The 23,066-nt window shown below is 57.8% G+C and overlaps 2 protein-coding genes across 2 annotated transcripts in view; one reads left to right on the top strand and one right to left on the bottom strand.

Annotated features, from left to right (window-relative positions):
• The first annotated feature begins 7,045 nt into the window (after positions 1 to 7,045).
• FZD9 (frizzled class receptor 9) lies at positions 7,046 to 9,241 on the top strand. The gene has a single exon (XM_057406497.1). It carries the CDS (start codon positions 7,115 to 7,117, stop codon positions 8,864 to 8,866), a length of 1,752 nt encoding a protein of 583 aa, XP_057262480.1. The 5' UTR covers positions 7,046 to 7,114; the 3' UTR covers positions 8,867 to 9,241.
• Positions 9,242 to 13,331: 4,090 nt separating this feature from the next.
• The window catches only part of BAZ1B (bromodomain adjacent to zinc finger domain 1B), a 49,028-nt gene continuing 39,293 nt past the window's right edge, over positions 13,332 to 23,066 (bottom strand). The window contains exons 15-19 of the mRNA XM_057406496.1: positions 21,830 to 21,977; positions 19,933 to 20,054; positions 17,464 to 17,615; positions 15,758 to 15,861; positions 13,332 to 15,183 (exon numbers count right to left, since the gene is read on the bottom strand). Coding sequence (XP_057262479.1) covers positions 14,817 to 15,183; positions 15,758 to 15,861; positions 17,464 to 17,615; positions 19,933 to 20,054; positions 21,830 to 21,977 — 893 coding nt within the window. The 3' untranslated portion in view covers positions 13,332 to 14,816. The remainder of the gene's footprint in view (positions 15,184 to 15,757; positions 15,862 to 17,463; positions 17,616 to 19,932; positions 20,055 to 21,829; positions 21,978 to 23,066) is intronic.

Raw genomic sequence — 23,066 nt, 5'->3', positions numbered from 1 at the left:
TTGGGGCTGGAAAGAGAAGAGATTCAACACGGTGTTTCCCAGCACTGATGAATTCTGTCCGGTAGCAGGGACTAAGACAGTGAGGTCGCAGGTGTGTGCCAGGGGCTGCAAACACTGAAGCCAGGTCTGGGCTGCTCCAGCCTGCTCACTACTGAGCTTTGCTGGAGGAGCTGAAACCAACACAACCCAAAAGCACTGCAAGTGCCAAACTGCCTCCCAGACCACCCTGATGAGTCCGTGGGGCTTGGAGGGTGCGTCTGTATCCAGCTACCACAGCAGTGCTGCAGCTCGCAGCAAGCACGAGGCAGGCTTCAACCACAGCACTGATGCCGTTGCCAGCAAGTGGGGGCTAGCAAAAGGCCACCCATGCTGTGGGGCACCCAAGGGAGGTTGCCAGGTGACATCCATTGGGGTTGCACTGGAGATCTGGTTTGACCCAGGTTGAACTGTTGCAGATGTGCTTGGCCCATGGCACATTCAGCGCTGTCAGAGCAACGTGTGAGCAGTGCACAGGAGCAAGATGGGGATGCAGGAGCTTTCTGGAGCTTTCTGCTGGGCCATGGACATGTGCAGCTCTGGCTTTGGAGGGGCAGGGCTTGGGGATTCTCCAGTGCTTCCCAAATTACATGACCCGTCAGTGTGCACTTGCAGCCCAGAACCCCCCAGTGTGCTGGGCTGCACCCCCAGAGCATGAGCAGCAGCTCAGGGAGGGGATCCTGCCCCTCTGCTGTGCTCTGGGGAGGCTGAGCTGAGCTCTTAGGCAGAAGCTCTTCCCTGTGAGGGTGCTGAGGCGCTGGCACAGGGTGCCCAGAGAAGCTGTGGCTGCCCCATCCCTGGCAGTGTTCAAGGCCAGGTTGGACACAGGGGCTTGGAGCAAGGTGCTCCAGTGGAAGGTGTCCCTGCCCGTGGCGGGGGTTGGGACTGAATGAGTTTTAAGGTCCCTCCTAACACAAGCCAGGCTGGGGTTCCATGATTCTGTGTTTCTATGATACGATTCTCTTTCAGCCCAGTAGCAGTGGAAGTGGCCAGGATCCCTGCCTGCACGTCAAGCCCCTTGCTGAGCACTTGCAGCACCCCAGGTTTGCAAAGCTGCCTCCTGGATTGCATTTGCTGGGATTTCAGCTGCTCCTTGGAGAGACACAAGGAATTGGCACAGACCTGGGGAGCATGGACATCCCGTGGGGCTCAGCTGCCATGGGGCCCCATCCCCTGGTGCTATGGGGCTCAGCCCCAGCCCGTGTCCTGCCTGGCTTCAGGCTGCCCCATCGTTCTCCTCCTCCTCTGGATCATATTTATTTATTTATACGGTGAATGTAATAAAACTCCACCAGGAAACGGAGGCGATTCCCTGCCATTCCATGCAAGCCAGCCCTGGGCTGGGGCGAACAAGGAGGCTCATTGTGCGGCACAGCCCTGCCTGCCAGCACCGAGCCACACGCGGGGCCGAGGGGCGAAGAAAGGGCTGTGTGTGTCTGTGCCTGCACCAGGGCTTGGGGCTGGCAGGGGCGGCTCGGCAGGATGGGGCGTCCTGGGGAGGAAGCTTCACTTCAGGGGCAAGCAGGGCCAGGGATAAAAGGGCTCCTGTGCTGGCTTGGGACGTCAGCAGGGAGCCCCACATGGCTTCCCCCAGCACAGGGTGCCTCCTCTGCCCATCCTTGTCTGCCAGGAAACAGGGCTGGGCACTGCAGGTCAGCTGGGGGGCAGATGGTCACCCCATGGCCCGGTCTGGCATCTCTGTGATCTGCTCTTCCCAGGGCTGAGCCAGCTGGGAGGCAGCTCCAGCCCTTCACCTACCTCCTTCAGGAAGCTGCTGCAAACTGCAGATGCTGCCGTCGGTAGGGTTCAGAGTGAATGCCTGCTGCCACAGCTTGCGTGGGTCCTGAACTTCCCCAGGGGGCCTGTATGGGTGAGTGATGTGGCTGGGAGCAGGACATGGTTCAGTTCAGTTTCTCCTTTAATGGGAGGGGGTTCTCCATGGCCAGGACTATGCATCCCAGCCCCGAGGAAGGCTGTAAGCTTCCTGTTGTGCTGTCAGCTGCACCGCCAGCCTCACTGACAGCTCAAACACTGGACAGGACGTGGTGGGGGACTGCCCGAATTCCCCTCCCGCCCCTTGCTAGCCAGCTTCCCACTGCGCTCCGAGTGGCACGTACCTCAGGCACCCCACTGCCCTCCTGCCCATCGCTCAAGGCCCATGGCTGCTTGTGGTCCCCACCCCTGTGCTGGTCTCTCAGGGCTCCCGGGGCTGCGACATGCCCTGTGCTGTGGCTTTATTGCCTGCTTCGTGCCAACACTGCGTTGAGGGGGGTGTTGTGGTCCAGGGACCCTGTGGCCATTGCCCCTGGGGCTGGCCCCAGGACTGTCCCTCCGTGCCAACCCCACCTGTGCCAGACACAGAGCGCCCACGGCTTCCCAGGTGATGGGGTGACCAGGCTGCAGCAAGCATCCCTGAGGAGCTTTTGATACCCACGTCCCTGAGCCCGGGCCGCAGTCTCCCTGCACCATGGGCTGGGGCTGTCATCACACACACACGCAGGGGACTCGAAGCTAAGAGGTGACCAGGGGCCTGGGGACCCCGCCTGCTGCCTGCAGCTGCCTGCCCCTGCTCTGGGGTGGCTGGGTGACAATGGGGAGGTGGAGGGGGTGGGTGTTGAGCGCAGCAAATCCCCCCTGTGGCTCCAGGGGCTCCCACTACCTGCAACGGCTCAGCCGGCCGTTCAGGCAGGGAAGGCTGGGAGCAGCCATGGCTCCCATGGCTCCTGCAGGTACCAAGGCAGCACGCACAGGGGAAAGGGGTGAAAACCTCCCTGCTCCCGTGGGAATGTCTCTGCAGGCCCCTTGGTGTGGGGCAGAGCCAGGCGCTGCAGCCAGGGCAGGCTGTGCCAGGACAGCCAGGTCAGCAGCATTGCCAGCGAGGGGCACCGGGGGCTTCAGGAAGAGCTTTCCTTCCCCAGGATGGGTGGATTGGATCGGGCCCTAGCCTGGATAGGAGGAGCCCTGCAGAGCCTTTGGCATGGCTTGGGAGTGTTCCAACCGGGACACCAGGAGCAGTGGTGTGAGAAAAGGAGAGGACGGTCCTGTCCTGCAGGAGGTGCGTGCCAGTGTCCGAGTGCCTCAGCAGCAAGTGCCAGGGTAACAGCACCCAGCTGGGAGCCAGTGCAGCCTCCCAGGACATGGGGCTGGGGTGCTGGGTGCTCCAGGCTTTGTACTACCACTGCCCGTGCCCACGGTGCCCTTCCAGGAGTGGGTTGCCTCTGGTGGCACAAGCTGTGGGGTTCTGAGAAGCCACCACAGCCGCTGTAGTTGGATGTGTAGTGAATGGGGCTGGTTGGTAATTTCCCCGCACTGGGGGTCTCACTGATGTAATTAATGCCAGCATTAGGGAAGGGATGAGGTTTTTCCCTTCTGTTGGTACTGGCTGGGGTTGGGCAGGGTTCGTGCCCCATGTTCACCCATCTCCTCCCACCCGTTTGTTTAGGGTCTGCCCCCCAGAATCCTTATCTTCCCACCCGCTGCCTCCTGCCCATGGCGGGGACTCTGGCAGGTCACTCACAGAGGCTGTGGGGCACAAATCACCCCTTGCCCCATGCTGTTCATGGGGCTGGCACACGCATGTGCATCTGCATCACATAGGACTGTGCCTGGGGGTAGGAAGGGTTCAGGCTGGAGGATGGCTCCTGCAGTGACACAGGGGGGTGTCCCCAGGGCAGCTGCCCCCGCAGGCAGGGCAGTGCCAGCCTGCAGCCCTCCGGGTGCCTGGCATGGGGTGGTCCCAGGACAGAGCCCTCCACCTGCTCCCCAGCCCATCCGGCCCCAGCAGTGGCATCCCTTTGAAATGGAAGCCACTGGCCTTTCGCACCAGCTATTCCTGTGAAATTCTTCAGGAAGGGAAAACCATCCCCTGGATCACTGCGTGGCTCCTTGTGGGCTGGCAGGGAGAGCGCGGGCTGCACTGCAGCCCAAGCTGGTCCCTGCGCGTGGCCCGTGGCCTGCCTTCGCTCTTTGGGTTTTCCCTCCCTGCCTCAGCCCCTGCCCGCAGACCTGCTCAGGGGCAGTCTGGGACCACCAAGGGGATGGGGCAAGGGTAGGACAGTGGGGCCCTCAGCACCCCACAGCAGGTCCTGCCCGCCCCAGACAAGGTGCAGCAGGACAGCACCCCAGGCTCCCTCCATAGCTCCATCATCCACTCCACAGCTCCATCACCCCCTCCCCGAATCCATCACCCTATCCCCTTCCCTATTGCCCTCTCTCCACCTCTAGCGATCTCTCCCCACCTCCAGCACCTCCTCCCCAGCTCCGCTTCCCAACCCCTGGCTCCATCACCTCCTCCACAGCTCTGTCACCTCCTCCTCTAACTCACTGATCCCTCCCTGCCTCCACCACCCTCTCCCCACCTCCATCACCCCTGCCCAGCTCCCCCCTGGCCTGAGGGGGATCTCCCAAACCCTAGGAACACCCCTTCATGGCTGGGCAGGACAGGTACTGCTGCAGACTCTTTGGACCCTGGGGTGGCAGTGGGGGATCTTTCTCCACCCCTGCCGTCCCTTCCTGCTCTCTTTCCTGCTCCCCTCACTGAGGCTCTTGCTGAGGTTTGCAAGGGCTGTTGATGGGAAGAAAGGAAATGGGGCAAAGCTGCTGCCAGGAACCACAGGCTCCCGGGCTCCTGCGATACGGCCCCGCTCCGCCGGCCTGGCTGCTTCCCGGGCAGGATTTCTGTGCAGACTCTGTGAGCCCTTTCTTCCAGCTATTGATATTGGATTCCCAGCCCAGGGCCACTTCCAAGGCCGTAAATCTGCTGTGTTGCTCTACCTGGTGTTCTTGTTTTCACTGCGAGGCTTCCAGACCTGCTGGAGATCTCGGCTTCTGTGCATGGCTGTGTCCCTCCCAGCCCGGCACTGTGGTGCTGTGCCCTCCCCGGCTGCTGCACCCCTGGTGTGTGGGCACGGGTGGGCAGGCAAATATCCCTGTGCAAGGAAAGGAGGAATTCAGCCAACGCTGGTGACAACCCCTGTGCACCACCCCGTGTGGGGTGAAGCTCCAGGAAGGGTCCTTTGCTGTCCCCATGCCGGTCCCTGAGGCTTGGGCATTCCATGGAGCGCCCAAGGAGGGTGTTGGGGAGAGGGAGGAGCTCCCCTGGGGTGAGGGGCATCCACTCTTCTGTGTGAAAAGAGCCCCTTGACTCTAAACCCCCACGTATTGCTCTTGGCTAGGCTGCGGCACCTCCTGCCAAGAGCAACAGTTTTACATATTAAAGCAAAATTCAATTAAAAGACATTTGTTTGTGCCTTTGGCCCCCCTTCCCCCATTAACCCTTTGCCACCCTGGCAGCAGGGCCAGGAGGTACAAGGGCACCCTTGGGGGTGAGTGGGGATGGTGGGACTGGCACCATCTGGCTGCTGCCCAAGCTGGGTCCTGAGACCTTTGGGTGTCTCCAGGTGATGAGTCCAAGTTTCCCTAACAAATGGCTTCCTAAAGGGAGCCCTCGGTGGCAGGAGCTGGGCTCTAGGGTGCCCTGGAGCAGTGGAAGTGACACTGTTGGGTCCCTTACCCCACACAGGATGTGAATCCTGCGGCTGGAGGGCGGGTGGGATGAGGGATCCTGCAGGGGTGCTGCCAGCTCCTCTGTGGTTGACAATTTGCCCCCCAAAGATGGACTGCAGCACAAAGTACCCCACCCCCCCCCATTTCCGAGAGCATGAGAGGAGGAGCATGGCCTCAGCTGTGGCGTGAAGTCCCTTGATGCCGGCTGCTGCTTCATCACCTGGGCACGTGGGATGGTGCTTCCCGGGAGCCTCCCCGGAGCTGGTGGCCAAGGGGACAAAGCCCCATCCAGCATCCTAAATGCCCCCAAATAACCCTTTTCCCAGGGCCCCAGAGCCGGGGTCAGCAGTCGCCCCGTGCGAGAGGGAAATTCTGTGGCGACAGCTTATCTCCCATACCGTTAGAATAACCGATAAGCGGCTCCCATGGAATTTCCTTATAGCGCTGGATCAGGGATGTTTGAGTAACGCATGGCCGGGTGTCAGCGTGTGGCTGGCGATTAGGAGCCGCGTTGACAGGTTGTTATGCTGTTACTAAAGGCATTGCAGGGCTGCGGGGAATGCCTGGGAACGGCGCGGCACCCGGACCCCCAGGCGCCAGCCTGTGCCCACACCACCGCCAGCCCAGCCAGCGCCCGGCACGGCACCCGAGCTGCCCCGGCGCGGCTCAGCTGCCCGTCCTCACCAGTGGGTGCTGGGCCGGCACGGAGCAACCTGCACTGGTACACAAACGCCAAATGGGTGGTCGTCAGCTTCTGGACACGGGAAGCAGCTGGTGGCATCCTCTGGTGGTGTCACATCCATGGCTTTAGCGCTCGCCCAAGCGCCCATGGCTCCTGCCAGCCTCCCCTTGCTCCCGGAGAGACCGGGTGGGACACCGGATTCTGGGGGCCGGCAGCCCCAGCTGAGCCATGCTGACTTGTGTCCCCAGTCTGGCCCACACCAGCGCCGGTGGCATTGCTGTCCCCAGCCCCATGGGCACGGGGCACCCATGCGTGCGTGTGATGTGGGCTGGAGCGGCTGTGCTCGTGCCAGCAGCGGGGAAGGTGGAGAAGATGCAGGTAGGGGAGAGGCGACCCCGAGAGGACCGTGCTGGGGTGCTCACCCGCGGGTGCCCCGCGGAGGGGTGGATACAGCCCCTGCAAGGGGTGTGGGTCCCGGTACGGATGCGGGTCCCGGAGCGCGCTGCCGGGCAGGCCCCGCTGCCGGTCCCGGTGCCGGGGCGGGCTCTTACGGGGGTCCCGGCTCCGCGCGCGGACCCCGCCCCGTCCGTCCCCGTCGAGGCGCGTCCACCCCTGTCCCCGCCCCGGGGGCGCGTCCCCGCGGAGGGGCGGGGCGGGGGGGGCCGGTCCCTGCCCGCGGGCGCTGCCGGGGCTCGCGGGGCGCTCGGCGGGGCCGCCGCATGGCGCGCGGGGCCGGGGCCGGGGCCGCGGTCGGGGGGGGCCGCCCCGGCGCGGCGCCGCCGCCGCAGCAGCAGGAGCCGGAGCAGCGGCAGCAGCGAGCGGCCGTCCCGGGGCGGCGGGGCCGGTGGGGCCGGGCGATGGAGGTGCTGTAGCCGGGGCCGGGGCCGGGCGATGGCGGCTCTGCGGCTGCGGCTGGCCCTGTCCGTGCTGTGGCAGCTGGCGGCGGCCGGGCGCGGGCTGGAGCTGCCGGGGCTGGAGGGGCCGCGGGGCCGGGCGGCGCGGTGCCAGCCCGTGGACATCCCCATGTGCCGCGGCATCGGGTACAACCTGACCCGCATGCCCAACCTGCTGGGCCACGACAGCCAGCGCGAGGCCGCCCTGAAGCTGCACGAGTTCGCGCCGCTGGTGGAGTACGGCTGCCACGTCCATCTGCGCTTCTTCCTCTGCTCGCTCTACGCACCCATGTGCACCGACCAGGTGAGCGCCAGCATCCCCGCCTGCCGCCCCATGTGCGAGCAGGCCCGGCACAAGTGCGTCCCCATCATGGAGCAGTTCAACTTCGGCTGGCCCGAGTCACTTGACTGTGGGAAGCTGCCTACCAAGAACGACCCCAATGCCCTCTGCATGGAGGCCCCCGAGAATGCCTCGGCCACCGAGCCCCACAAGGGCCAGGGCATGCTGCCCGTGGCACCCCGGCCATGGCCGCCAGGCACTGCCGAGGGACGGGGCCCCAACGGTCTGGTGGCCTGTGACAACCCCGAGAAGTTCCAGTATGTGGAGAAGAGCCTCTCCTGCGCGCCCCGGTGCACCCCTGGGGTGGACGTATACTGGTCTCGGGAGGACAAGGACTTCGCCTTCATCTGGATGGCCATCTGGTCCACACTCTGCTTCGTCTCCACCGCCTTTACCGTCCTCACCTTCCTGCTCGACCCCCACCGTTTCCAGTACCCCGAGAGGCCCATCATCTTCCTCTCCATGTGCTACAATGTCTACTCCGTGGCCTTCATCATCCGCTCAGTGGCAGGGGCCGAGAACATCGCCTGTGACCGGGAGAACGGTGAGCTCTATATCATCCAGGAGGGGCTGGAGAGCACGGGCTGCACCATCGTCTTCCTCATCCTCTACTACTTTGGTATGGCCAGCTCGCTCTGGTGGGTCATCCTCACCCTCACCTGGTTCCTGGCTGCTGGGAAGAAGTGGGGACATGAGGCCATAGAGGCCCACAGCAGCTACTTCCACATGGCTGCCTGGGGCATCCCAGCCATGAAGACCATCATCATCCTCACCATGCGGAAGGTGGCAGGGGACGAGCTCACGGGGCTGTGCTATGTGGGGAGCATGGACGTCAGCGCCCTGACCGGCTTTGTCCTCATCCCCCTTTCCTGCTACCTGGTCATCGGCACCTCCTTCATCCTCACAGGCTTCGTCGCCCTCTTCCACATCAGGAAGATCATGAAGACGGGCGGCACCAACACGGAGAAGCTGGAGAAGCTGATGGTGAAGATCGGGGTCTTCTCCATTCTCTACACCGTCCCAGCCACCTGCGTCATCGTCTGCTACTTCTATGAACGGCTGAACATGGATTACTGGAACCTCAGGGCCCTGGAGCGCGGCTGCCTGCACCTCCCTGGCCGCCGTGCCGCCAACTGCTCCTTGGAGGCCTCAGTGCCCACCGTGGCGGTCTTTATGCTAAAGATTTTCATGTCGCTGGTGGTGGGCATCACCAGCGGGGGGTGGGTGTGGAGCTCCAAGACGCTGCAGACCTGGCAGAGCCTGTGCAACAGGAAGCTGGGTGTGAGGACGCGGGGCAAGCCCTGCAGCGGGGTGAGCTGCGGTGGGGGGCACTGCCACTACAAAGCCCCCACGGTCATGCTGCACATGACCAAGACGGACCCGTACCTGGACAACCCGACGCATGTCTAGAGCAGGGACTGCTCCCGCCCCGGGACGGCGCGCCGCGGAAAGTGGCCTCGCGGGTAAGGGGCGAGGGGATGCCGACGCGGGCTGGTGGCACGTGGGACACACTGGTTTGGGGTGGCAAGGCCCACGGGACCCCCGGCACCCCTTGACCTGACAAGGAGCTGCTTTTTCCTAGAGATTGTTTTGTTGTTGTTGCTGTTGCCAAATCCAGTGACTCTTCTAACGCTTTCTTTGGGGGGGCAGCGGGGATGGGGCAGGGAGGGGAATAATCCGGCCTGTGTTTATTTAATTCTGTAATTTATTTTAGATTTTTTTTTTTTTTTAATCATTAGCTGCGAGGAATGGAAAAAACAATAAACCCTGGATGTGTTATTTCAACTGAGCCTGGTGCTGTCTGCAAGAATTCAAGGGGGCCCGGAGCAGCCCCATGGGATGCCCCGGCCCAGCGGGTCCCCGTGTGGGTGCATGCGGGGCAGGGAGCTGTCGTGCCAGCAGCAGGAGGTGTGTGCTGTGCCATCAGGAACGTGGTGCTGGAGGCAACCTGCCTCCATCCCCCCGTGGCGTGGCAGTTGTGGCGCCCGCTGCCTGCCTCCCAGCGAGGAGGAGGAGGGTTTCCTGTGCTGTCACGCTCATGAATCATCTTTTCCACACTGCACTCTGTAGGTGATTTGTGTCAGTGCCATTGGCTGCCGGGCCCTTGGTGCCAGGCAAGGGGGGCTCAGCATGCCGGGCATGGCAGGCCAGGAGCTGGCTGATGGGCTGGGGGCACAGGACTTTGGTGTGGAGAGGGCCCAGCTTTGATGTCCCACGCAGAAGCCGGAGGTGCGGGTAATGGAAACTTACGGGCAGCTTTATTTATCCCCTGCTCTGGTTACAATCCCCGCTTGCCTTCCCCATTGTCCAGAGGGAAATTCAAGCCTCAGCTGGTGTTGCCGGGCCAGCCGGGCTGAGAGGTGGGCTCGGCTGCTGGTTTGCCCCGGTGCCAAGGGGTAGAGATGGGCTCTGCTCTGGCCCCATGGCAAGTAAGGCGCTGTGGGAAGGAACATGGGCAGCGTGGGACCTGTGGCAGGCAGGGAGCTGTAGCAGGGACACAGGCAGCCCTGGGGATGCTCAGACTTGGCCATCATCAAATTGCCTGTTAATTAGCCGGTGTGCAGGCGGCAGCAGCGCTGCGCCCTAAGAAGGGTCTATGGGGCCCCTGGATCCTGCCCAGGGTGCAACAAGCCAGGAAGGGAGCCCCTGTCCAGCACCCAGCTTAGCACCAACAGCCCCTGGTGCTTGCCCCAGACAGAGCCCTTGTAGCTCAGAGCCCCATGTGAGGGCTGCAGCCAAGGGAGATGTGCAAGAGACCCCCCAGCCCTGAGCAGAGGTTGGGTTTGGCGGCCCCTCTCCTGCTGCTGTGCTGCACCAGGGCTTTGCTCTGCCGTGACTGATGCAGTGAAGCGCCTTTCATCTGCCCCCCCCACCCGGGGTGCCGGGACAGTGGGAGAAGTTGAGCAACTGACGTGAGAAAAGCCCTCGCCTCCCCTGGGAGCCCCTGCTGCCTGTGTGGTGCTGAGGACACACCAAGGGATTCACACCCAGTTTGGGGTGCTGGGGGGCAGACGTGCCCTTGGGTGGGCTGGGGGCACCCACCCTCCTTCAGGTAGGGCAGGGACCCGTGCTGCGGGGGGCTGCAGCCTCACGGGCTGGCCTGGCTGCGCGCAGGGGGGGTTGTTTGGGCAGTGACAAGGGCCATGACCTGGGGCAGGAGAGTCAATACTGGCTGCAGGACAGGCTCCAAAGTCCAGCGCGGGCAGCCAGGCACGGTGCAGGGTGGGGGGAGCCTGGGGAGGGCTTGCAGGGCCTTGTCCCTGTGTGGGGCACATCCTATGTGCTGCCCCCCTGCCCCAGGCTGTGTGCAGGGAGCCCCATGGCGCTGAGCTCTGAGCCAGCTCATGGCACCTTTGGCTCGGCGATGGCCCCGGGGTGTGCGGGTGTCCTGGCAGGGACAGCCTGCTCTTGCCCTGGCACTTGCCAAGTAACTGGCTGCCTCCCGAGCGCCCACCCCAGTAACAGGCCCCCGTTATCAGCAGCAGTGGGGGCTGCTGGTGCCCAGTCAAAACCCGCTATCAGCCCCGCAGCCCAGCCAGCTCTGGATGCAGCCAACAAGGTGCTGGGCATGGCCAGCCCCACTGGGGAGACAGAGCTGTCCCACAGGGCTGCCCCAAAGCAGGGCTGCCCCCTGGAAGGGCTCAGTGTTAGAACAGCAGCTGCCCCCTTGTCACAGCCACTTTCAGCCCTGTCCTGGGGAGGCTCAGCCTTCCTCCATAGTCCCCACCATCACCCCTGCATCCCCTCTTTATCCTACCTGGAGAAGACCCAAAGGCAGCCAAAAAGCCAGTGCTGGCAGGATGGGGGCTGCTGCAGCAGGGCTCAGCACCCCTGGAGCAGGCACTGCTGCCATGGCTGCCAGCCCCAGTGCAGGCAGGAGGGGCTGAGCTGGGGCTGCCGCTGGGTGAGAGCGGGCACAGGACACTCCAGGGGCCTGGTGCAGCCGAGCATAGGATCATGGACTTGCAGAGTGGTTTGGGTTGAAGGGACCTTAAATCTCCTCCAGCTCCAACCCCTGCCACGGGCAGGGACCCCTTCCACTAGAGCAGCTTGCTCCAAGCCCCTGTGTCCAACCTGGCCTTGAACACTGCCAGGGATGGGGCAGCCACAGCTTCTCTGGGCACCCTGTGCCAGTGCCTCAGCACCCTCACAGGGAAAAGAAGCATGGAACAGTCACTGGGTGCCCCCACAGCACTTGCTGAGCTGTGGCCATTATCCCTAAGCAAGGCAGGATGTTCCCTTGGGGTTTGGAGTATCAGAAGGGATGTCACTGTGCTCTGGGAACACGCTAAAAACCCCGAGTTACGCAGTCTCAACTGGTTGACGTTCCTGAGGAAGCCACGAGGAAGCCAGGTTCCAGGCTCCTCACCCACTGCACCCCATGGCCTCCTCCCTGCAAACACAGTGACCCCAGGGTCTGGCACGGTGGGGAACAGGGCTGGCAAGTGTCCCCCTGGCCGCAGGGCCACGGCTGCTGGGATGGGCACAGCTATTTATGGCCCACGCACAGGACACTCGTGCCATACAGGGGCTGCTATAAAAAGCAAGTGTCTGAAAAGGTCTCAGAGCAGATGCTGCTGAGAGGTCTCCATGCCAAGGCCTGGAAACATCCCAGCTGGAGTCACACTGGTTCGCCCCTGTCTTGTTGCATGCCCAGCAAAGCAAAACCTCTTGTGCAGGGTGGATGAGGCTTCTCAAGCCCATCCATCACTGAGAGCCTTCCGTGCTCCAACCCACCCCCAGGGCGGGGATTTCCTCTGTCCTGGCTGCAGTGCTCCCTGAAGACACCCAGGAACCCATCACTCCCTTCAGGTAGAGCACTGGCACAAAAGCAGGCAGAGCACTGGTGTCACAGCTGACGGGGCTACAGCAGCTTGGGTTTGCTGCCTCCCTGGGCCATGCTGCCTCAGAAGCTCACTCCAGGAGACTGGAGAGCAGCTGGAGCCATCCCTTTGGACACAGCCCAGCTGAGCCACAGCCCCCAGAGCTGCGGTTGCAGAACGTGTGAACAGAAGAGGGGAAGCATCCCCACCACATCTCTCCGGCAGTGCCAGACTCTTCAACTGCCCCATCACTTGCGTGTACTCCCTTCAGAACAGCAAGCCGGTGCCACCCTGTGCGCTGTGGCAGGACGAGTGTCACTGGCAGCCTGCAGGAGACAAGGGACCAAAGGGGGGGTCCAGCTCCCACATCCTGGTGCAGTGGCAGGAAGGGCACAGCCCCATCCCTCTCCTCTGAGGAGGACAAAGGGGGTCAGCTCGGAGCACACAGCACAGCAGCTCTGCCTGGCACAGCTCAGTGTCACAGCCCTGCACAGGGGACAAGACCCAACCTGGCTGCAATAACCAAAGCGGAGCAGGGCACTGGCAGATGGTGCTTCAGAGCTCTGAGCTGACCTGGCCCAGCCTTGCTGGGCCCTCCACTCCTTGCTCTGTGGATCCATTTTCCCTCTGGAAGGCAAGAGCCATCACCTGTGGTGGGGGCTCTGGGGAAGGCAGAGGGGAGACATCCGTGATGCTCCCACACAAACACAGGGCACCCACAAAGGACTCACTGCACACTGTCTTTACAAACACAAGTACATAATGTTTATTTTTAAGTTCCCAATTTATTACAAGTACAGCCCTTGGCAGAAACCCCCTCCCCCCCAACATTTATGTTTAAAAAAACGTACAGTTCCAAAGGTTTCACCATGTAGGACCTGCAGAAAATGATCTCTATGACCAGGACAAAACCAAGCCTCTGGAGGAGATGTGCGAGATACAAATGTCAGTGCTAGCCTGAGGGGCAGGGAGCTGAGGCTGAGAGGGAAGAGGCTGGAAACCTGCCTGATCTCCACAGCCGGGGACAGCCCAGAACTGAAACAAATAAACAAATGCCTGTTAACAAAACCCCAACAAACAAAGGTAAAACGTTCATAAAACCAGTCTGCTTTTTTTAATTGATGATTCTTTTCGTCTCAAATCACAGGAGCTGCAGCAGCTGCTTCTGCTTTTGTTACAAAAGCAGTCTAGAGCAGCCCTGGGTCTGGTTTGGGCCAAATCAGAGTTCCGTAACAAAAAGGTCGAGCTCCGATTGTATGATCAAAACCTGTCATGATGGAGAGGGAGAGGTGAGGAACAAACACATCCTTTCCTTAGAGAAAGGCAGTGCTGGGCACAGGACAGGCCACGACGGAGCAGCCTCCGGCAGCACTGGGCTGGTCCCGCTGCGCAGGGTGAGGAAGGCGAGTGAGGGAAGGTGGCACTATAAAACATGGTGAGAGTGTGGCTACGGAGGGACTGGGAGACCCCCCCCAACAAGTCCCCTGATGTAACTCCAGCTACTGGTAGGAAAATGAGTTTTAAAGAGTGGGGGGCAAATATAAAGCAAACACGATTTAATAGAAACTGTACATGTGCCAAAGCAAGACAACAGTATCTTACAGGTGTTCTTTGTACAAGATCACAGCTAGAAACAAGCCCCTTTTAATTAGAAAATTGATTTTAAAAGTTACACAGAACATGTTTCCGCTGCCCCCTTGCCCTGGAGCTCCCTGCGGGGGGGGGGCAGAAAACCACGCTCTTGGGTATGCCTCTGGCACTCATGCGTCCCAGGGGCTGCGTGCTGCTCAGGGGGAGCCAGCTGCCTCCTCTTCATGTGTGCGAGCTGAGCTCAGAACCGCCCTCCACGGCGCTCAACCTCCAGAGATTACTCCCCGGGAAGAGAGAGGGGAGAAGCAGGAGCACCTCAAAGCCAGTGGTGTTAGGATGCTGGTGAAAGCCGGATCTCCATATATGTAAGTGCTTGCTTGCCCTATGTAGCCCTTCGCTAGGGGCTCAGAATTAACACCATATAAATATATACATACAAGAACTAGCAGCCCATTGGCCTGATGGCACCCAGTCCTTCCATGAAGCAACATGATCCCTCCCTGCACCAGCCCCAGGCTGGTTTCACATCACAGGCAGCAGAGGCAGAAGGTCCCACTGCGCTCCAGCACCAGCTGCTCATGGAGGGGAGGAAGCAGCTCATCCCAGGGAAGCTAGCAGCACCTGAGCTGGAGAAGGCTTCATGCTCCTCCGCCCAGCCAGGCTTTGGCCAGACCCATCCTGTGCTCTCCCACCTTCCCCTCCTCGCAGGACAGGCTTGCCAAGAGCGTTGTGGATTTTGCAGGATGCAGGACGGTCACCTCTGCTCACTCAACAGATGACTGAATACGTGAGGAAATTGCAGAAAAATTAAAACTAGGACAGGCCAAAGGAAAGGCTGGATTCATAGAGAAGTGCCTGCTGCTTCCCAGCTCCCTCCAGACAACCCATCCTGCTGCCCGGCAGCACCAGGAGGCCTGCTCCAGCTCTCCCCCATGTCTCCCCATCCCTCATTTCTTCCTTTTCCGCCCCCGGGAATGTTCAAGGGGCTCTGACTCACTGTCCCCTTCCTGCTCCTCCAGTCCCTGGCACCTGGCAGAGAGCTTCCTGCGTTTCCTGCGTGCATACGTGTGGCCAGGCAAGTGCTTGTGCACCATGTCAATCAAACACTGTTCCGTCTTCTCCAGGCAGGACAGTACGTGACTCCCGTTCTGGTTGTAGCACTCGGCATTGGAGAACACCTGCTTGATGTCAGAGAGAAACTCCTGCACCGAGCGGTAATTGCCACAAGAGCACTTGCTCTGTATAGTTTGGAAGTCCATAGGGTTGCTGATGACCTCAAAGTAATCTTCAGCTTCCTCTGTGGTCACTGGCTCCCTGCCGAATGAAGAGCCACAACGATAGGAGGACAATGACGGCCCCGGCCACAAGCAGTGCAGGCTGTTGAGGAGAACCACAACCACCCCATCCCCTTCATTTGGGCAGCAGCCCTGACCCACAACTTGCTATGCCCTAACAAGCCCAGGCAGCACCTTGACAGTGCTCGACATATCAGTCATACGGTGTGATGATAGGAAGGACAGCAGCATGTCCTGCTGCCCCGGCAGCTGGTCTGGGCACAGGGATGGGCACATGGCAGGTACGGCCACCTTCTCTGTCTGCCCTGCACACCCCAGGGGCTGCAGACAGCCTCCCCTCTTTGGCCCACAGTGAACCACCCTCTGCTACACCACCTCAGAAGCTCTTCCCTTCTTCAGTCCAGCACAGGGCTGAGAGAGCAAAGGGGTTTCTTCCGCAGCAGCTTCACTCCCTTTTTCCCCACCCATAACTTGTTTTTGAATCCCCAGTCTCATAGCCCACAAGAGGATCTGTCAGGACCTGTCAGGCTCTGCCAGAAACCTCCCCTGCCTGCAGCAGCCCTGTGCCTATGCAGGGGGCCACCCGCCCTCACCTGAAGGGCCAGCTAAAGCGGTACTTGATCAGCTTGCTGAGTATTTCCTCACACTTCTGCAACTCGAGGCTCTGGCGACGTGCTGTCTTCCTTGTTTGAAGGACCTGCCCACACAAAGGATGCTGTTAAAAGAAGGGAACCGCTGCAGGCTTTAGCGTTCAGCGGTTTTGCGCTGTTTTTTAGCAGTTTTCTTTTCAATCCCCTCACTTACGAGCTAGTGTCTCAAGGGCTGGGGACAGTAGTACTGCTGCAGAGGCAGAGTTCAAGTCTTTAAAACACAACCATCTTCCACAGTAATCAAGAGGCAAAAAGCTCTGCTGCAGGACCTTTGATGGCAACAGCCAAGACATGCAGTGGCAACTTGAGGTACAGAACGGGAGCCCCATGCAGAAATTCTGGTGGGAATAACTCACCAGCAGCCTGTCTTTCTCCAGGGGCAGCAAAGCGTTTTCAAGACAGGTTCAAAGACAACATGGTCAAAACAACCAGCCAAAGAATAAATGACAGCAAATGGAGAGCATGAATTCCCCCCCTGCCTCCTCCAAGCCCCTTGGGGACAGCGCGAGATGCAGAAGAAAAGCACTTGTGCTGCTGTAGTGACACTGCAGACCCAACCATGCGCTTTAAATACCAAAGAGCAGCTGATGCCTCCAACACTGGCACAGCCTGAACACAAGGTCATTTGCCTGAGTCAGCCACCAGCACAGGGACATCCCCCCTTGGCTTCAGGCACACAGCTTGCCAGGCACTGCTGCTTAGGGCACGTCAGATGATGGGAAGGCTCCACACACAGGGCACTATTCCTGACCCAGCTTCAGTCTCTTCCCAGGACAAACGGTTAAGTGCTAGAGCCCCAACAGAGTCCTCTTCCCCAAGTTAAGTGTTCTGTCAGCTGAACAAGTAAGATTTTCCCCACTTGAACATCCCTCTAAGCTGGCTGTGGCAGCCCATGCTGGGCTTGCCCATTTGGTTGCCCTCAAATCTGTAGCACAGAGCAGCTAAAAATGACACTGCAGATCCAGCAGCGAGGCCACCCACACACAGCGTGAAGCAGTGAGACCAAAGACCATCAAAACCACTCCAGAAGAGTGTCAGGACACACCAGCACTACTAGTTCTGGTTAGTGAACAGATGGCAGATCTAACAGAGGCTCACAACATGGCCTGTGGGGCTTGCATATCCTCACGTATCCCCTGCAGAGTCCCTCCCCAGGACAACCAGCACAGCACACTGCAGCTCCACCCCACCCAGCACACACACAGAGCATTGCTCTGTTCAGGAGCAGACAGTTTTATTCTTTAAATGTCAAGTGAAACCTAAACCAGCCAAATTATGTCCTGGAGGTCAGGGAGTGACCATACAGACAACAACTGTAAGAAAATGGCCAAGGCTGGGGAGCAAGGGTCCAGCATTGCTGGCATTCTCTGCCTAGCCAGGACCCCCACGTCTCTGCAGAGACATTTGGATACTATTTAAAACCCTTTAACAAGCTGCAGGCTGCCTGCTACTCAAGGGGACAATGTATGAAAACGGCTGGGGAAGGATGCCTGGCATAGCTGCGCTCTGTTTGCACCGGGCCCTTAGGGATGTGCATCCCTTGTCAGCCCTCCCTGTCACGGTAGGATTCAGGGCATTTCTTTGGGAAGGGGAGGAAGCATGACACCTGCTTTGTTTATAACTTGTGATGGGAGCAGCCTGGCTCTTACCAGCTCATCAATGTCTGCGCCGTTGACAGGTGCCGCCCGCTGCCGCGGTCCCCTGGCAGGGTGCAGAGACTGCTTCTTCCTTTGGTGCCTTCCCTGCCTCGAGGAGTACATGGCTGCGCTCTGTTTGCCCCGGGCTGCCCTTCTGGGTCTCACTGAAACATACAAACCATGGCCTTAGAGGAACAGGTTAACCTGGAAGCAGAGACCACAAGCCCTTTGCCCAGCTACATGCCAGGCAGAGCCCTGCTCCCAGGGCAGGGAAGCTGGTGAACCCTTGGATGGCTGCACTGGACTCAGCTCCAGTCCTCACGTGGCACATGCTGCTGTCAGCTGTGCTCTTGATACCCTCTCCAGATGAGATGTATGGGTAATCACCTCCAGTCCAAAAAGAGGCCACTGTTATCTGGCATCAGCATCCTGCTCAAGGGTGGTCACGCACACCAGCCGACTGGCCAGATCCTCCAGCCCCAGGCGAGACCAGGGAGCTTCCACCATCTCTGCCAGAGGCAAAGCCCTGGGCTGCAACAGCCCCTCTGTCCATGGAACAAGTGCTGAGTGAGACAAAGCAGGGTATGGAGGAGAGGCAGTAGTCCCGCATAAAACTGCAACATCCCTTCTGAAAGCACTGGGAGCAGAAACTTGGGGTTTCTCTGGTTTCCTGCTGTGCCCCTGCTCCTTGCTGTTTCAGGGCTGGGTGCTTTTCCAAGCATTTACAAGTGGCCCACACAGTGGGACAAGCCAGTTGCTGAGCTCCCGTGAAAACTGAACTGCACACAGGAGGACTGTTGAGTCACTGCAGCAGGGAGCTGCTCCACACTGCAAGTGGGCCACAATGGGATTTTATACCCCAAAACTGCTGCATTATATCCCACAGAAGAGCACTTGCCCGTTTGTTAGTTGGCCTGTCAGAGCTTCACAATGATGGAAATGCAAGCGTGCTGGTGCACTCCCTTGTCTTAAGTTTCCCCCATGACCCCTTTGTAGCAGGGGAATGTGTTGGTCAGCTTCCCCAGCTAAGCTCCTTCCACCTGGTCCCTATGGCCTAAGCAAGCTGTATCCAGCATGCTGCAGCACTTGATGTGCAGCCCCTAATCCAGCCCTGACCCATAAATCATCTTGCCAGGCCCCCTGCACGAGCAGCGTGTCAGAGCTGTGGGACGTCTGCCTGTTGTCACTCTGCTTGTGTGTCAAGCGTGCAGCACGTGTTAAATGTCTGGCAATCCAGCATTCTAGGTTCTATCGCTCAGGATAAACGCCACGGGGATTAATGGGACTTCTCTATTAAAACAAAAGTTTTCCACCGTGACCTTTCCATGTTAATGCTCTTTAAAACTTTGCATTTAGCACTTTATTTTTAGTGACTGTAACCCTCTTTGCTATTGTTTGGAAACCTTGGCTCAGCTCCTGACTTGGCCTTGCAACACAGGCTGAATACGCTCCAAGTGTGGACATGGATACACCACAGAACAACAAGCAGTGAATGTAGCCAGGGAATCAGTGAAAAATCCCTGAAACCAGAATAAAGCAAATGAATCAAGACAGATAGACCTGAATGGAAAACCCTCAGAAGAACATGGGGATAATCTTTTGGGTCCCAGTCTGCAGGTTACACCATCTGCCCTGGTTAAATCAATCTGAAGTTAATTTTACGTCAGTCAAGGGCGTTTTGACAAAGCACAGGCTGGCACTGTGCCACTCCAAGATTGATCTTTTCACCGCATCACGTTGCCCAAATAAGACCAAGTCAAAGTGGTCTTATTTCACCACTTACTAAAAAGTGGTGAACTAGAGAAGCAGTCAGTGAGGAGTCTAGAAAAATCATCTTTTATTCTACTCAGCTGCCCAGGAATGTGCTAGTTGTGCACCCTGACTGCTGTCTGTGTGCAATCAAAGGGTGCTGGTGCTTCAGGCCACACCACACCTCAAGTACTGTGCCTTCCCACAGGAACAGGCAGAGGAAGCGCTAGTCTTGCTATTTGAAAATGCCTCCTTGCCAAATCATTAGGAATCCCACACTTAAGAGGTTATGAGCTGGTGAGAGGGGAAAAAGCAAGGAGGAAGGGTTGTGATTAAAGCTCCATAAGCACCTACTGACAACATCCAGTTTACCAGCCAACTCTGTAGGAGCAGAGACTGCCAACGCCAGTTACTGATGATGCTGCAGCCTCCACTGCCCTTGCAGCACTCTTCATGGTCTGGGCAGCGTCCCCAGGGTGGCGAGTGAGAGCTCAACACAGCTTCCATTTCTGCTAACACTGACCCTTATCATAAGGGACAAGGGTTCCCTCCAGCTCCTCAGGTAATGCACAGCACCACCACAGCCTCCCCCCGTGACATCTCCCACCACTTACAAGCAAGACCCTATTCAGTGTGAGGAAAAGCACAAGTTCCAAATAGGATTAATACTTCTGATACTGAAGGCAGAGTCTTAATATTTTCTGTTTCTTTCCTGCACAGTCAAAGCCTTACATTTCAGGCCAGCAACTTCATAATCTTCTTCCTCCTCCTCTTCCTCCTCAGCATCCTCAGCTTCCTCTGATACGTCCTCACCATCCTCACCTTCATCTTCAGCAGAATCCTCTGCATAGCTCCTACAGTAAGGCACATAAACATATTTGTTGTACCACAGTGTGGGCACCAGAGGCTTTGGGCCCTCTCTACTGTGTGCTCACAGGCAGAGACTTGCTGTCCACCCTGACAGCAAATAACCACCAGCCCGACACTGAAGCAGCTGTTTCAGAAAGTAGCAAGTTGCAGCTACAGCTGAAAGGACACTTCCCACACTGTTGTCTGAACATCTGGGCTGAAAATCCCCAACAGCTGAAGCTAAATATTTTTTGCTGGTTTAGGCACCTTAATAATGGATTTTAAGATTGCAATTCCTGTGCAATTACTCCTCCCTGAGAGGATGTCCTGCCCAGGTCTGCAGGTCAGGCCCAAGGAGTTTCAAGAGCAGGGCTTTTTGGTTTCTGCTGCAATATTTTCCATTTTATTCCTTCCCCTGTCATGCCACTTGCATGTGCACTACAGGAAACAGCCCTTGTTCAGTAATATTCACAGCCAAGCTTGTATTTATCAGTGAGCAGAGTGTCAGGCTTCTTGTGTGCTGGTTTCAGAAACCACAGAGTCTCCCTGCCCAAGACAGGTCTGAGTTCTCACAGATGTCTGTTAAAGCAGTCAAGCCATTACAAAAACAGGAAAACAAACAAACCAGCACGCTTAGGCAAAAGGGGACAAAGGCAAAGCTGTTGTGGGAGTCTCAATCCTCTGGAGAAAGAGGATCTTGAGCAGTAAAAGGAGTAAGAATACGCTCCCACAGTACAGGGGGGCAAAAGCACTCCCAGGGCTACATTGTTTTCCTGCCTCAGGTAGGAAGACAATAGCAGCAAGCAGGTAACCAGGCAGGTGATACCCCTCCTGATGGCTCTTGTCCAGGAGGCAGCTTGCAGATGACTGCCACATCAAAGTGATGATGATCTCAGGCTAGAACAGCTGCATTGCAGCCGTGTCATTTTTGTACAAGCCTGATGAACCCTTAAATTGTGCCCAGGGAGTAAGTAATACTTGTCATACACCACCTGCATGCTCCAAGGCAGTAAACCTCTTATTGTGCTGCCACTCTGGAAGGGAGATCTGTTGGCTGCTTCTGTTTCAGGTGCCATTCAATAGCCTGACAAGCAGGTAGGTGCAGCACAGTCACAGTCAGCAGAGGACATATATTGTGAACAGAAAAATACATCTTGCATACATTGAATTTCCAGCGTGCAATTCAAAAACTAATTTACCACCTTGCTCTCAAGAAGAAACTACTAATTTCTGCTGCATAGAACTTTGATTCCTCCTCAAATCATGTTCTCTCTGTAGCCCTACAAAGTTCCTGCCTCGTTAAGCTTTACCAGGTCCAGAAAACCATGTAGACCGATTTTCAGCAGCACAGTAGGGGCTGAGCTGTAGCCTGGAGTAATGTGTGCTCTAACTTGACAAGAACACAATAGAACTCAGCCCACTGGACCACACTGCTGCAGCACTACCAACTGCCCTCCATGAAAAAGCCACCCAGCTAGTTGTTCAGTTGAAGAAACAACAGCCCTCAGCACACCTGATCTCAGTCGATGATTAGTGCAAGGCCCTGCCAAATGCAAGTTATTTATTAAAACTCCTGAGTTGTCATGGGTCAGTACAACACAGGTGTGCTGAACTTACAGCCTGGAAAAATGGCTTTCCTATTGTTCCAGTGCCAGGGAGTTAACCAGGCTACCAAGAACCTGTTAAAGGGGCTCTGCTTCACACTGGTTTGGTCTTGCTGTGGAAGCACGGCTAGAACTGAGCATGGGTGAGAAGGCAAAGTGAAGAGGGAGGTACTCACCGGCCCCGCAAGCTGCGCCGGGCAGTGGAAGGCTGGCATGCTGGGCACTGCCACTCGCCATCTGGGATCTCATAGAGTGCTGGTCTCAGGCAGAACAGGTGGAAGGCTTTGTTACACTCGTCACAAAGGATCAGCTTGTCATCCTCACCTAGGAGAGTGCAACACACTTGTAACTAGTATGGCAGCCTTCCTCAGCCTGAAGAACAGAAGCTGCCACAATGCTGGAGGTTAGGACAAAGCAGGATAAAGATGCAGAGTACCCATTGATGGCAGGGCCCCTTCCTTCTTGGTTCCACCACTGCAGTGGAAACCAGCAGCACTGAAAAACAAAACAATGCAGAGTCCCTTGCCCTGCAAAGCTTTCAGCTGAGGCAGAGGTAGAAACCTGCCAAATAGGTTCCACTCAGGCTAGATCTCAAGCCAAACACAGGGAAAGAGAAATTTGCTGCTGACGTGCCCAAGAGCCCAGCAGAAAGTTATAATTGCAGGTATTCTTATTGTACCCTCAATCTGGTTAACCTGCACAGCATCTTCTTTCAAATTAAGGCAGCAAGCCCACAAAGAAAATCAGTATGCAGCAGAACTAGCCTCTCTGTGCTTCTCACTAATGCATGAAAACAGGGAGACAGTCCTAAGCCAGCTATTTCATTTACTGAAGAAGAAAAAAAAAGAAAGTACAGAGAACATGCCAGAACTTCTCTTTTGTCTAACATCCCAGCTCTTAAGTTCTGTGAAACTATGATCTGTTAGACTCAGGTAAGCCCCCTCCTTACATCTGCCCAGAATCCCCTCTCAACAGCAGATTGGGCAGTTTTTGCATTGGTTTGGAATATCCCTGAGGCTCCACGATGAAGGACGTTGCACCAATACAGCCATTATTTCTTTGAGGAGGTGGATGGCACAGCCTTTTGGTAAGCACAAGTGGTCCAGCATTCCTGCCTGCCCTCATTTCCCACTAGTGTTTCAGCAAATAGAAAGTGAGACAAAAAGCACATGATGAGGCAGAATGTACTACCAAGTTCTCTTCTCCAGGCTTCCATCCAAAAGGAGAGGTTATGGCAGAACAAATACTAGCACTCTTGCTGGTGACACCCCTTCGACTCTCCCCTCCACCTGCAAGACTCTGAAGCCCTCCACACTATAGTGTGTACAGAGAAGGCAGACCCTTGTCACTTACTTGGTTACTTCCCCAGGTGATAAGGCTTCCAGCCCATCAGCAATTCTGCTCCCACCCTGG

This window comes from Pezoporus wallicus, unplaced genomic scaffold (genome assembly GCF_028554395.1).
Source record: "Pezoporus wallicus isolate ANWC-B61680 ecotype Strahan unplaced genomic scaffold, APGP_CSIRO_Pwel_v1 contig_7963, whole genome shotgun sequence".
Lineage (NCBI taxonomy): Eukaryota > Metazoa > Chordata > Aves > Psittaciformes > Psittacidae > Pezoporus > Pezoporus wallicus.
The sequence above is the reverse complement of the archived record's forward strand: the minus strand, read 5'-3'. Positions and strand labels throughout refer to the sequence as shown.